We start from the raw sequence: 14901 nt of genomic DNA, 5'->3' as shown, positions 1-14901 counted from the left end.
GTGGGCCGTTATAACCAGGGGCGGCGCCAGAATTTTTTTAAGCAGGTGCTGCTGTGCTCATTTAGGCTACAGGGGGGAGCTGCGCAGTTATATATATATTATATAAATACTATTAATAAATGAGCAAAAATTGGCCACTCAATATTCAATATACAATTATTTTAATTATAACAATTAAAGTTTTAATTTTATTGAAATTGAACAAGCACAACATTCAGCATTCAATCAAATATTCTTAAAGATTAATTATTAATAATAATGTTACTTCAACATATTGTTATTTCAACATAATATGTGTGTGAGCAACAAGCAAGATGTGCATTTGTAAATTCGGTGACAGCGTGTATTACGAGTTTCAACCGCGGCGCGCCGGCGACTCCATGTCATGATTATAATGTCTGCTATATTGCTTTTTGTGTATTAAATCCAGGCAATTGGTTGATGAAAAATGTATTGAAATTAAGATACAATTTATACTAAACGAAATTCACTTTAAAGAAAAGCTTTCTTCAAAACAAAACTTAAACTTGAAACTATGTGCTTATTTAATGGCTAAAACACGTATGCTACTACAGACTCTTTTTGTACAAATTGCAGCACATTCATTTAATTCTGAATTTTGCACATGTAAGTTGAAAGGCATTTGTTTGTGCATAGTAAAACATATCTGTAACATTTATCAAGTTCATAATTGTCCGTGCATTCATTAATTATTATCTTAATGAATAGACCTAATGCGACAAGGAAGAAGCATGCAAACTGCGTTGTTTGTTTATTCAGAAATAGTTGAATGGATCGGAAAAGTAACAAAAGCGGATATTGAGGCCTGAGGCTGACTACTATAATAATTTCTGTCATGGCAAGACTGCTTGTCTGTTCATCGTCGAAGTCCCAGTTTTTTGCTGTCATAGGCGAGCAGCGTGCGAGGACAGTGGTGGGAAATATCGGTCGAGTCCGGGCTTGGGCACGGGCATAGAATGAAAGATCTACCCTACTGTCACTTCTTCAGGGGGACCAATCGGGCCATGGAAGTGCCTTATCACAATTTGTGAATTGGTGTAATGATAACTTCCTGGACCTTAATGTGACAAAAACTAAGGAGTTAATCATTGATTTTAGAAAGAACCGTTTTAACCCAGAAGCCAGCATTATTCATGGCGAAAATGTTGAAATTGTAGAGACGTGTAAGTACTTAGGAACCACGTTTGACTCAAACCTCAAGTTTGATAAAAACACAGAGTCTATCACTAAGCGGGGACAACAAAGAATCCACTCGATGCGGAAGCTAAATTCTTTTAATGTATCTCAAAGGATCTTATGTAACTTTTATTATTCATTTATTGAAAGCCTTTTAACATTTTCTTTTATCTGCTGGTTTAATGGATTGTCTGTGAGGGACAAGAATAGCCTCAGCAGTATTGTTCAAATCTGCTCCAAGATCATTGGAGTTCAGCTGACAGACCTGAGCTCCCTCTGGAATAAACGGGTGCTCCAGAAGGCTAGACAGGTCATGAGTTATCCTGACCATGTTCTTAGTCAGGAATTCTGTCTAATGCCCTCAGGACGATGCTACCTTTTGTCTTGTTGATACGACTGGCAGGCTAAAACTGAATTGCCCTACGGGGATAAATAAAGTTTTTTGAATCTTGAATCACTCCAGAAAATCACTGTAAGAGCTGAATAAAACAGTACAAAAAGTGTGCGTTAAAGTATTATCCATAAACACTCTCTCCCTTGCATTATCATCAACATACACATCGAATTACACAAAAAAACTTGTTACAACTAACAGTAAACAAATATATACAGAACTTTCCAATTGGGTTACTTAATAAACTGGTAAACTTTATATCCATAAAACGACTCGATGAGCTGTGATAAAATGCGTGCTCTCCCTTTCATTACTGCTGTGACCAGTATCGATCCGGAGACTGTGAGCTGGATAACGAACACAACAGTTGGTACTGATCCATCCTCGAGAAACAACTTTTTAGCAAAGCCTGCTTTGTACTGACAAAGTGCACAAAACAGTCTGGTGTAAAATGATTCACGCAAACATAAACGCATTAAGGTAGATTGAGGGGCGCATTCCCTTCAAAAACTAAAGTAATCCACTGCGTCTTCAGCAGCTCAGATGTCAGGAGTAAATGACGACTGCTATGTTCATTCTGAGACAGTGCTTATTTTTTGGGGGGGATTTAAAAAAAAAGCACTGGGTGGATTTTTATTATTATAGGATATGTTCAATGTTTTATGTTCAAACGCCATGTAAAAGTGAATTTTGCATAATGGGTTACGTGCAATTAAAAAATCAGAGTCTCATCTCCTATTCCCTTTAAAGGCCAGTCACGCTCGCACCATGGCGGATTCACTATTTACATGGCAGAATTCGCAAGCAGAAAAACTGAACGTTTTTCTAGCAAGGAAACGGGCAGACCATCTATGGGACAAAGTGGACACACGTCGTGGACCCGTCTGTAGGCGCAAATTACTAACGCACTTTAAATACCAAAAAATATTGTGCAAACATTTTTTTATTGCACAACTTCCAGCCAATCAGATTTGAATATTTAGACAGACCACTTGTATAATTAATAACAATAAACCTGTATACACTGGGTTAATTTTAATAACTTTAATGTAGTTGAAATGTGCACCTAGCACTAAGAAAATATTAGTATTAGATCAGCACAAAAAAGTTATCAAACATTCTTAAAATGTGGTGAAATGTACTCACTTGAGTATCTTCAGCTCACACACAGGATTCTTCAGTCCCTCACAGATCTCTTTGACTCCAGAGTCCAGCAGACGGCTGTTGTTCAGGTTCAGCTCTTTCAGGATGGTTTTAGAGGAGAGAACAGTAGCTAGAACTGAACAGCTTTTCTCTGTCAGCTCACAATTATTCAGCCTAAACACAGAAACAGCATTTATTATTCTTCTGATTGTACTTCAGCACATATTTAACACACATCAGATCAGCAGGTCTTCAAATTTGATCACATATGTGACTGATAGTCTCATATAATGAATTAACAGAGAAGTTATAATGTATAAATCATGATGACTCACTTGATTTTCTCCACTTTGCTATGAGAGTCCATCAAAAGAGCAGAGAGCTTCTCTCCATCCAGATCTCCTAATTTATCTTCACTCAGATCCAGTTCTGTCAGCAATAATGGACTTTTACCCAGAACTTTAGTGAGACACTCACACGCTTCCTGTGCAGCAGCACTTTTCAAAAACCTACAGAACATAGAAGAGTATTTTAGATAATTCTGACTAAATGTTTTTTTTTTTGCACCTCCCATTCTTTCAAGCTAAGCAAATACATGATGCACAATGCGAAATCAATATAAAAAAAAGTACTGTATGTTCAAATATATCAAAATGAATATATAATTATAGTGAAGTGAGGAACCTTGATTATTTCTAACTGTATTCAGTTAATTATGATTTCAGTCAGTCACGTAGTTGACAATTACCAGTTTATTCCACAATGCATTAATAGATTGGGTGGTAAAAAAGGAGTGGAATATGGCAGCGTATCAACCTCATCAAGAGACCTGCTTGTATTATAACTAATCAAAATACAGTTCTGGTTGCATGTGAAATATAGTTGTGTGACTGTTGAATTTCAGTAATAGGTATGCTGTAAGTTCCTCTACCTTTAAAATGCAATTCCTCTCCAATTCCCAGTCCCCTTAGTTTCATATAGCAGATATCACATTTGTGGCTTATTTTGAAATATTTTAAGACATTAATCACCTGGTCTTTAATTTACATTTTTCATCCTGTAGTAAATCATCGAGCTCCTTCACTCCTGATTGTCCAGGATCATTTCCTCTGAGATCCAGCTCTATCAGGTGTGAAGGGTTTGATCTCAGAGCTGAAGCCAGAGCTTTATAACCTTCTTCTGTGATACTGCAGTCTGAGAGTCTAGAACAGAAAGGAAAATGTAACATTCAGACGATTATTCAATTATTCTACAATTTATCAGAACAGAACAAAAATTGTGCATAGAACAAGCAAACTAAATTTCACATTTTCATATTAAAATCATGAAATTTAACCAATAATAACTTAAAATAAACTTATTAAACTGAATTTCTTATTAATACAGATCTACATATTAATTTATTCATACAGTGCTTTGTACAATATTTAATAATACTGCAACTAATATTTTAGCCTTAATAATCTAATTAATAATCATAATTTTCAAGACAGTTAATCTGATAACATAGTAATTTACAAATATTACACACACACACATACATGTATATATATATATATATATATATATATATATATATATATATATATATATATGAGGATAAATAAAAATACACACTTCAGTTTCGTCAATCTGCATTGTGTATTTTCCAACAGAGGACAGATCTTCTTTATTCCAGAGTTTCCTAGTTTATTCTCACTCAGATCCAGCTCTATCAGGTTTGAATTAAACGCTGAAGTCAGAGCAGCACAACCTTCTGCTGTAATGCTGTTATTATTCAGCCTGAAGAGAAAGAAAAAGGAAACACTCTTCAGTTAATCTTAAAACTTTATTTATGAACAATGACAATGTTATTTTTAGAGATATTTTACATGTCAAGTATTAGACCAAGTAAAATACTCACTTCAGTCTGTTGACTTTACAGTGTTTATCCTCCAATAGAGAAGTGAGCTTCTTCACGTTTGTGTCTCCTAGTTCACATTCACTCAGATTCAGCTCTTTCAGGAGTAATGGGTTTTCACCCACAATTCCTTTCACATACTGACAGGCTTCATCTGCAGCAGAACTCAAAAACCTAGAGATAGAAAAATTTGATTGACATTTCGTACCATATGTAACAGGGACGACAAATGTGGTATTCTATGTATATGTTACTCTACAGAGGTTAAATTTGGCCTAGGTTCGGCTCTGGGAGGATTTAAAAGTAAAAGGGTGGACCAAATCAATTTCAAGTAATTAACAGCCGGCAATTTTATTTACAATGATTCACATTCAATATAAACAATATTGTTTTAATTTGGACTCTGTGCTTGTGTTTTGAGACAGTGACCATCGACCTGCATTATATGACTGACAGACAAGAACGGTTTGACCTAAAAATATCAAAATTGAAACTACTGCGGAAAAAAAGACACCTACATCTTGGATGCCCTTGAGGTAAGCTAAAACATACCAAAATTTTATTTCAAAGTGAACTATCCCTTTAACATACATTGACTCTCAACATACCACAGCGTTAACCGCCCTCTAGAGGTTAATGACAGTACCACACCTAAAATACAGAAACGTCCTTTTATGATATATAATCAACCGTAGTTACAAATAAACATACTTTAGAACTAGAAATAAAGGAAAACTATAGATGTTAAATTCGAAAGGGTTACATCTATAATGAATTTTCACAAGTTTTTCAAAGAGCCTTTAGTTCCCTTTCGAAAGGGACTGTGTCCTGAGACGCTTTGGAGAACGCCTCAGTGTGACTGATGACTGAAGTACTGTGTTATCACGGCAATCGTATTGGCCGGTGACAGCCATGTCGTCACTACTAGTGCGACCATATAAAAGGGCTCCTAGAGAACATGTCATTCTCTTTTCGTCTTCAGGGACTGTGTTGCTGGTACTGTGAAGAGAATATCATGGCTTCTAAAAAGCACTTCAGGAAGTGTGCCGACCCGTGTACGAGGTTTCTAACACCTGTTGACACTCATGTTCTCTTTTGTCTGGGTCCTTGTAACCTGGGTACTCAAAGCGCTTTACATGGAAGGGGGGGGTCTCCTTAACCACCACCAATGTGCAGCATCCACCTGGATGATGCAACGGCAGCCATACTGCGCCAGAACGCTCACCACACACCAGCTTACTGGTGAAGAGGAGACAGAGTGATGAATACAATCAGTATATGGGGATGATTAGGAGGCCATGATGGATAGAGGCCAATGGGCATATTTGGCCAAGATCCCGGGGTTACACTCCTACTCTTTTTTCGAAGGACATCAATTTTAATGACCACAGAGAGTCAGGACCTCGGTTTAAAGTCTCATCCGAAGGACGGATGTCAGGGAAGTGGCCCACTCCAGACCCGAGCGTCCTGGTATGGGCAGAGGCAAATAAAATTGCCTCCTTCCCTTTGCGAGGATATTAACAACTACCCTCTTCTTCCTCTTTCCCCCTCCTCACACAACATCAGGCCCTAAACGGGCTGGACCGATGATAATATTCCATTTGCTGACTGTCTGCCTCGGGTCTTTTGTTTATGACCAATCAAAATGAAATTGTTCTGGCTAGAATATAGTGAAAAACAGCTCCCTGTAGCCTTTAGTAGTTGGCACTCTTAGCCTCCTTCAGTTAAATAAGAAGTAGAACGTAGTCATGTTTTTTATAAAAAAACACAAAAAAAAACAAAAAAACACAGAGCCGAGAGAGTTGGCCTCTGTTCCCCCTTAAAAAAATAAATAAAAAAAAATAAAAAATTATATATATATATATACAGTGAGGAAAATAAGTATTTGAACACCCTGCTATTTTGCAAGTTCTCCCACTTGGAAATCATGGAGGGGTCTGAAATTGTCATCGTAGGTGCATGTCCACTGTGAGAGACATAATCAAAAAAAAAAAATCCAGAAATCACAATATATGATTTTTTAACTATTTATTTGTATGATACAGCTGCAAATAAGTATTTGAACACCTGTCTATCAGATAGAATTCAAAGACCTGTTAGTCTGCCTTTAAAATGTCCACCTCAACTCCATTTATTATCCTAAATTAGATGCACCTGTTTGAGGTCGTTAGCTGCACAATCCATACAATCAGTAAGAATCCAACTACTAACATGGCCAAGACCAAAGAGCTGTCCAAAGACACTAGAGACAAAATGGTACACCTCCACAATGCTGGAAAGGGCTACGGGGAAATTGCCAAGCAGCTTGGTGAAAAAAGGTCCATATATATATTTGTGGAACTGCTACAGGAACTCTGTCACTACGCGAAAAGCGCTATATAAATGTAATGAATTATTATTATTATTATTATTATTATTTATCCCAGTATATCTAGCAATGGCCTACAGAACTCTCCGTAGTTGTTATGGTTAACCCCCTGAGGTCGGCTAAATACTCTGTTGATTTTGATCTTACATACTTGTGTTATACGTCATTCGATCCTGTTAAGTTTGTGTGTTTTTTTTTTGTTTTTTTTGTGTATACTCACAATAAAAACAAAGTGTTGTGCTTTTCGCCCAAATAAAGAAAAATAAACCTGATGCGAGTTCTGCCTTCTCTCTGTCAGTGAAGACCATTCTGAAACGCGTCCGAAAATGAACTGTAACTCAGCTAATACTTCTCACACGGACACGTGAGATATGTCTTTATGAAGCTTGAATTCTCTTCTTTTAAATGAAGTAATTTATATAATTTATATAAAAAACAAATATTCTCAGCTTATGTAATCGGTTTGAAAGCAAGGGGAGGTACCGTTTTTTCATTCTCCCTTCATTATCTTTAATGACCTGAGGCCGCCACGCCCCCGGCGCTATTCACATGGTAAATAGTTTAGGTGATCCATGCATCGCACACGCTTTCCGATCAATGCCATAAAAACACAAAGTTTCTTCATCAGATTCACTGATAGTTCAAACGCGTTTCGAGGATGGCACGTTACTCCGGTAAAGACGTCCTTCAGATGATTCTGGACAACGAGGAAGAATTCACCTTTTCCTCAGAAGAAGACTGCAACTCGGGCGACAAACAGCAGCATTTTCAAGAGCGAATTGATCCCGCCGAGGATACAAGTTCGGAGTAAGTTGTTTACTGTTATATAATTCATTTTCTGATAATATAGAACTCATATGAATTTTCAGACTATATTTTGCCTAGTTTTGGCTAGCTTTTGACATATTACAGGAATTAAGGATTGCCTTACAATATCCCTAACATTCGTGTATATGCTCAAGTGTAAACTTTTTTAAATGTGATATTGCTCTTTAAACATATTTGTATATTAAATATATTTCACTCAGTTTTGATTAGCTTATGACACTGATTATCATGCTAAAATACTGCCTTACGCGTAATGTAGCTTGTTTGTGAATATATGCTTAGGTTATATAATGTGATTTAGTGCAAATATATTTCAGTCTCCGGTAAAATATTTGTGATACTGTCTAAATACATTATATTTTTATATAAATGTTCGGTTTTGGTTAGCCTATGACACTGCTTATCATGCTTCAATACTGCCTTATGCACAGATGTTTGTGAATACAGGTGTAAATTTTTTAAATGTAGCAATGTGTCATTCGCGAACGATCCGTTCATTGCATGTGTCACTAAATGCGTGCGGCCTATATGGCCCATCAACAGATACTCGCGGTGACGCGGTCTACGGCCCATCAATAGATATTTATCTGTCCTATGGCCCATCAACAGATATATACATTGTGTATCCATAACCATCAATTGCTCATCAGTTTACTTTGAATAATGTATGCTAACAGTTTTATTTTGTTGTTGCGTTTTTAGGAATGTCTCTGCATCAAGCTCTCCTTCTCCAGCACCTCGCAGAGGGGCACGCAGGTGTCGTTCAGTTCTCAGTGCGATCGAGAATCATACTGAGTAAGTGCATAGACGTAATATTTTACAGATAAAATGTAGCCTAATTGTGTTTACATCGTCATAATATAAAAGTAGCCTACCTATTCTTGTGTGAAATGACAAAAAACTTTTTTTTATCCATGGCCATTAGTGATTGATAATGATAATACAATTTCTTTAATTGTGTTATCAGCATGCTCTTGTTTTTTTTTTTTTTTTTTTACAGATGTTACAATGAATATGTCCAAGCACCTGTCCCGAAGAGAGCCAAGGCTAACCAGCAGGCAAGCAACAGGCAGTCCACTCTGACATGGAAAACAGAGACTGATGTTGACATGGTTCCACTATGAAGGATTAAAAATGACAGAACGAAAAATAAATAAATAAATAAATAAATAAAAGTAGAAATAAATAAATAAATGCAGAAATAATAGTGAAAATAAATACATTTATTAATGTTAATATAACATATGTTAATTATATTAACAATATATGTTAATATAAATGGCTATTTCTGTATTTTTACATGTATTTATTTATTTATTTATGCATTTCTATATGTATTTATTTATGTATTTATACATTTATTTATATATTTATATTTATTTAAACACATACAAAAAGAGGGTACTTCCCTCATTTAAGAGGATCATAATGCAAAGTACTTCACCCTCGGTTGAATCATATCAGGCCTTCACAGGGTTTATGGCCTCTATATATCCGAGCAAGCAGGGTGTGTCAATGTGACCGGCTTCCAGTTAAAGCCTCCCTCAAACGATAAGGCTGCCCCAGATGCAGACTTTAGTACTCCCATTTATTTTAAGGGTCGTCATGCTGAGTATGCCGCCTGCAGACACATTGCTAAGCTATCAGGGTGTTGTAGGCTTCCTCTAATCAGAGAGTTGTCATACTTATGCCTCCATTCTCCAGAAGAGGCCTCTCTCTCTCATAACAGAGAGTTGTTGTTTAGGCCCTAAACTCCCTGAACTCTGCGTTGGGTATCTAAGCTTAGCTGCTTTCCATGAGGCAGGGCTCCTCTTCTTCTAGAGTCATCCTGCTGAGGCCTCCATCCCTCAGAGCTCCATGCAAACAGCTGTGTCTTTGCAGGATGAGTTAGAGAAGAGGCCTCGGGGGCGCTGCTGAGCAAGGACGTGTGTTTAGAGGCTCCCGCAGATATTCGACCAAATCGTTATTTATCAGCGTTTTTTTTTTGGTGCAAATCTTTTAAAACAGATACCCAAGTGAATTCCGTGCTTGTTAGCATTTAGTTTGAAAGAGTTACAATGTCTGGAAGGAACACTAAACTTCGTGCTACAACCCAGCAGCAGAGGCCTGACTCACAGGTGACACCCTCGGTTGCGGGTGGTTCGTCTCCGCCTTACGGCTCGACCTCGACCTCGCCCAGGCCTGACGCTCAAGTTAAAGTTACAGATACGGACGCTTTGAAGCTCGAACTGCTAGCGTGTTTGAGACAAGATATTGCGGAGATTTTTAAAACCGAACTCCGAGCGGCACTGGGAGACGACCTATCTACAATCAGAGCGGACTTGCAAGCCGTGAAAACCCAGCTGGCAAATGATAAAGCAGCTGCGGATGCTGAGTTAGCCTTACTCAAAGGTACTGTGGGTGAAGTGGAGGTATCCCTTTCGTCATGTACTGACGACATTGTTGATCTGAAGGGCAAATATGAACGCTTAAGTTCCGAGTTTTCCAAGTTGGAGAATAAGTGCGAGGACCTCGAATCCAGATCACGCCGCCAAAACATAAGAATCGTTGGTGTTTCTGAAGACACGGTTGTTAACACTACCGCGGTCGCCGCCCTGCAAAAGGACGTACTGAAGTTGGATAAAGAGCCGCTATTAGACCGAGCACACAGATCAGCCCAGCCGAGGCCCAGACCAGATGAGCGACCTCGTCCCATTATCGCCAGATTCCACTACTACACTGATTGTGCAGATGTTTTGCGACGCGCAAGAGAGGGCCAACGGTTTGGTGCGGGGAACGTGAGGATTAGTATTTTCCCCGATCACACTGCCAAGGTAGCCCGAGCCAGGGCTGCCTTCAATGAAGTTAGGAAGCACCTGCGAGGCGTTGAGGGGGTCCGCTACGGTCTTTTCTACCCGGCCCGGCTGCGGATCACCTATGGAAGTGTGGAAAAGGACTTTGTTTCAGCGGACGATGCTAAAGCTTATGTCGAGAAGATGAACATTGGGTAATATTTACAAGTGGCATCTTACAGTCATATCATGCCTTCAGTTTACATTCGAATATTGTTTACATCCTGTGTTTATATATTTAACGTTAGGTTAGGCCTGTTTATTTCTTAATTTGAGATTCCTTCATCTCTCCTTGAATTTAAATCGAGGTGTAATAATGCTCTACTTTAGCTCAATGTTATGTTTATAATATAAGTTTAGTTGCGATGAGCCAAGTGTCTATATTTCTTCTTTACAATTTAAATTAGGCCTAGTTAGCAAACGCACTTGATATCTTATTACTGTTAGATCGACCCGTTATGGGGTATATCAGTATTAGCTGAGCCTTAATGCCAATTGATTCTGTGGGAGTGTCTCTTAGGTTTACCTTAAGTGATTCTCCGAGTTGTCACTGTTGTGGCGACAGTTTTCCCGGTTTTGCACTGCTGTCTCCCTTATGGAGACTTTGTTTTGGTGTATGTGGGTGCATGGGGTTATGTATGTGTATGGGTGGGAATTTGGGGAGGTCACTCACCCTGGCTTTCTAGTTTTCTTATTTTTTCTAAATGTGTTCTGCTAATGTTAATTTGAATCCTAATACGGGCAGGCCAATTCGTTTTCTCACTTGGAATATACGAGGTATGAGCAATCCTGTTAAAAGATCCAGGGTTTTTACCCATCTGAAGCGGCTTAGCGCTGACATTGTGTTTTTGCAGGAAACCCATCTTAGACTTAAGGACCATCATAGGCTCCGGTCTTCCTGGATAGGTCAGATCCACCATTCCAATTTTAACTCCAAAGCCAGAGGAGTTGCTATTTTAATTGGTAAAAAAGTTAAATTTCTATCTAGTGAGGTTATTGCAGATAAAAATGGCAGATATCTCATAGTGGCAGGCACTTTAATGCAGACCAAGGTGTTGCTTGTCAACGTTTATGCACCTAATTTTGATGATGTTGATTTTGCCAATAGACTACTTAGCAGCATACCTCATTTAAACACCCATTTGTTGATTTTTGGGGGGGATCTGAATTGTGTGTTTGACCCAGTGTTAGACAGATCTAGTCCCCGCACAATATCCCAATCTTCTATGTCCAAATCCTTCGCTGATTTCATGACTCAGAGTGGTTTGGTGGATCCTTGGAGGCATCGTAATCCCTCAGCTAAAAAAATTTCTTTCTTTTCCCAGGTACATCAGTCTTACTCAAGAATTGATTACTTTTTTATAGATAACAGTATTAATCGTTGTGTTGTTTCCACTGATTATTCAGCCATTCTAATATCCGATCATGCTCCATTGTTTCTTGATGTTCAATTATCCATACATAAATATACTGCACCGCTTTGGAGACTAAATTCTTTATTACTGGCAGATAAAACATTCTGTGATTTTATTTCCAATTCTATTGATGAGTTTCTTTCTTTTAATCAGAATGAGGCTACATCATATTCACTGCTTTGGGAGTCATTGAAAGCATTTCTCAGGGGACAGATTATCTCGTATTCCTCCTACTCCAATAAAAAACATAAAACAAGGCTGTCAGAACTTTTGGTAGCTATCGGTAACCTTGATCAAGAATGTGCATCTGACCCCTCCCCAGAGCTATTTAAGAAGCGTCTTGATCTCCAGACAGAGTTCGATCTAATTTCATCTAAAAGCGCAGAGCGAATGTTATTATTAACTCGTGGTACTTTTTATGAACACGGTGATAAAGCTAATCGGTTATTGGCACACCAGTTAAAACGGCAATCCACCTCGCGTCTCATACCCCAAATTAAGAATTCTTCTGGTATACTTGTCACAGATCCTAAGGAAATTAGTGCGTCGTTTAAGTTATTCTACTCTGCTCTGTACAAATCAGAATTTCCGACAAATACCACTAAGATGAATCAGTTTCTGGATAACCTTGAAAATCCTACTATTGATTGTGATCGTGTGAAGGAATTGGATGCTCCTCTTTCCTTGGAAGAATTACTGCTTTCTATCAAAGCAATGCAGTCAAATAAAGCCCCTGGTCCTGATGGATTTACAGTAGAGTTTTTTAAGAAATTCAGTGATAAATTGGCCCCTTTACTTTTGCAGATGTATAATGAATCTTTGGAAAACGGTTCACTACCTCTCACACTTACTCAAGCATCAATATCTCTTCTCTTAAAGCCTGACAAAGACCCTAACCTCTGTGGCTCTTATAGACCTCTTTCCTTACTAAATGTTGATGTAAAGGTATTGGCTAAGACTATTGCTCTTCGTTTGGAAAAGGTTTTGCCTAGTATTATTTCTGAAGAACAGAATGGCTTTATTAAAGGACGCCATTTATTTTATAATATTCGTACTCTATTAAATATAATTTATTCGGCCCAAACAACCGATTTACCTGAGCTTGTAATATCATTAGATGCTGAGAAGGCTTTTGACAGGGTAGAGTGGGGATATTTATTCGCCGTATTAAAAAAAATTGGCTTTGGAGATAAATTTATAAATTGGGTGAGATTATTATATACATCACCACAAGCTTGTGTTCAAACAAATGACATCCGCTCTGAATATTTTCCATTAGAGCGAGGGACGCGTCAGGGTTGTCCCCTGTCACCATCTTTGTTCGCCTTGGCTATTGAACCGCTCTCCATTATGTTACGTTCCTCCACCTGTTTTAAAGGTGTTTTTCGCAATGACATTGAACATCGTTTATCTTTATATGCGGATGATTTATTGTTATATGTATCCGACCCAGTAGCCTGTCTTCCTACCATTTTGTCCACTCTTAAAGCGTTTAGTTCTTTTTCTGGATATAAAATTAATTTACAAAAGAGCGAATGTTATCCCATTAATACAGCGGGTTTATTACTTCAACAAACTGACTTGCCCTTTAATATTAGTCACTCTGGCTTCAAATATCTCGGTATTAATCTGACACGGACATTTTCCGGTCTTCTGTCTGCTAACTTTTCCCCGCTTTTGGCTAAAATTAAATCTGATCTCCAGAGATGGAATAATCTACCTCTTTCCCTTATTGGGAAGATCAATGTTATTAAAATGAATGTTTTACCTAAATTTCTTTTTTTGTTTCAATCAATTCCTCTATTCTTACCTAAATATTTCTTTGACTCCTTAGACAAAATGATAAGTTCCTTTATATGGTGCGCGAAGCCTCCACGGGTCCGCAGGTCATTACTTCAGCAATGTAAGTTTGGTGGTGGTCTTGCTCTACCGAACTTCCAATTTTACTACTGGGCTATTCATATTCATAAAATACGATGCTGGAATGAGTTTCCTTATTTACCTTGGTGCAAACTGGAAGCCCTTTCTTGCTGTCCGAAATCCTCTATATCTGCCCTCATACACTCCTCTCTTCCAACCAAAATTTCGCTGTATGTTAAAAACCCTGTGGTGCTTAACACTTTGAAAGTTTGGTATCAATTCAGGAAACATTTCAAATTTGTAACATCATCTCCAGTTGGTCCACTGTGTAGGAATCATTTGTTCCCTCCCTCATCTCTTGATTCTACTTTTTTAATATGGCATAACAAAGGTATACGTTGTTTTGCTGATTTGTATTCCAATGGTATCTTTGGAAGTTTTACCAATGTGTCATCATTGTATGGATTACCTGTGAACCATTTTTTTAGGTACCTTCAAGTACGGCACTTTGTTTCAAAAAGTTTTTCTAATTTTCCCTTCTTACCTCCTCAACAACCATGGGATAGATTGCTTGACTTTAAGCCACAACAAAGAGGGATTGTCTCAGAAATGTATAATTGTATTCTGGATCTTTGTAACTACTCAAACTCAAAAACAAAGACTGCTTGGGAGGAGGAACTGGGACAACAATTCAGTGAGGAGTGGTGGCAAGAGGTCATTGATAGACTGAGTACTGTATCATCTTGTTCACGTCTTGTACTGATTCATTTCAAGGTTGTACACAGGGTCCATTTCTCCAAAGCAAGATTATCTGCAATTTTCCCTGGAGTAGAGGATAAATGTGAACGATGTCTTAACCCATGTTGTCATTTGAGCCACATGTTTTTTCTTTGTCCACGGTTCTTTTCTTGTTTTCTGTTATTTAAAATCTAAATTGTAAAAGTTGTCAATTCTATGTAACTCGA

The 14901-nt window shown here is 38.0% G+C and overlaps 2 protein-coding genes across 3 annotated transcripts in view; one reads left to right on the top strand and one right to left on the bottom strand.

Annotated features, from left to right (window-relative positions):
• LOC307160070 (uncharacterized protein) overlaps positions 1-14901 on the top strand; it is a 719517-nt gene that overhangs the window by 206959 nt on the left and 497657 nt on the right. The gene's annotated exons all lie outside the window — the stretch shown is intronic.
• LOC307160071 (uncharacterized protein) overlaps positions 1-14901 on the bottom strand; it is a 130926-nt gene that overhangs the window by 78237 nt on the left and 37788 nt on the right. For both annotated transcript variants that reach the window (XM_079873885.1, XM_079873886.1), the window contains 5 exons: positions 4638-4808; positions 4352-4516; positions 3766-3936; positions 3070-3243; positions 2738-2908 (listed from right to left, as the gene is read on the bottom strand). In XM_079873885.1, coding sequence (XP_079730011.1) covers positions 2738-2908; positions 3070-3243; positions 3766-3936; positions 4352-4516; positions 4638-4808 — 852 coding nt within the window. The remainder of the gene's footprint in view (positions 1-2737; positions 2909-3069; positions 3244-3765; positions 3937-4351; positions 4517-4637; positions 4809-14901) is intronic.

Source organism: Squalius cephalus (assembly GCF_949319135.1).
Source record: "Squalius cephalus genome assembly, chromosome: 6".
NCBI classification, from domain to species: Eukaryota; Metazoa; Chordata; class Actinopteri; order Cypriniformes; family Leuciscidae; genus Squalius; species Squalius cephalus.
Note: the sequence above shows the minus strand (reverse complement) of the source record. Positions and strands in the feature narration are given on the sequence as shown.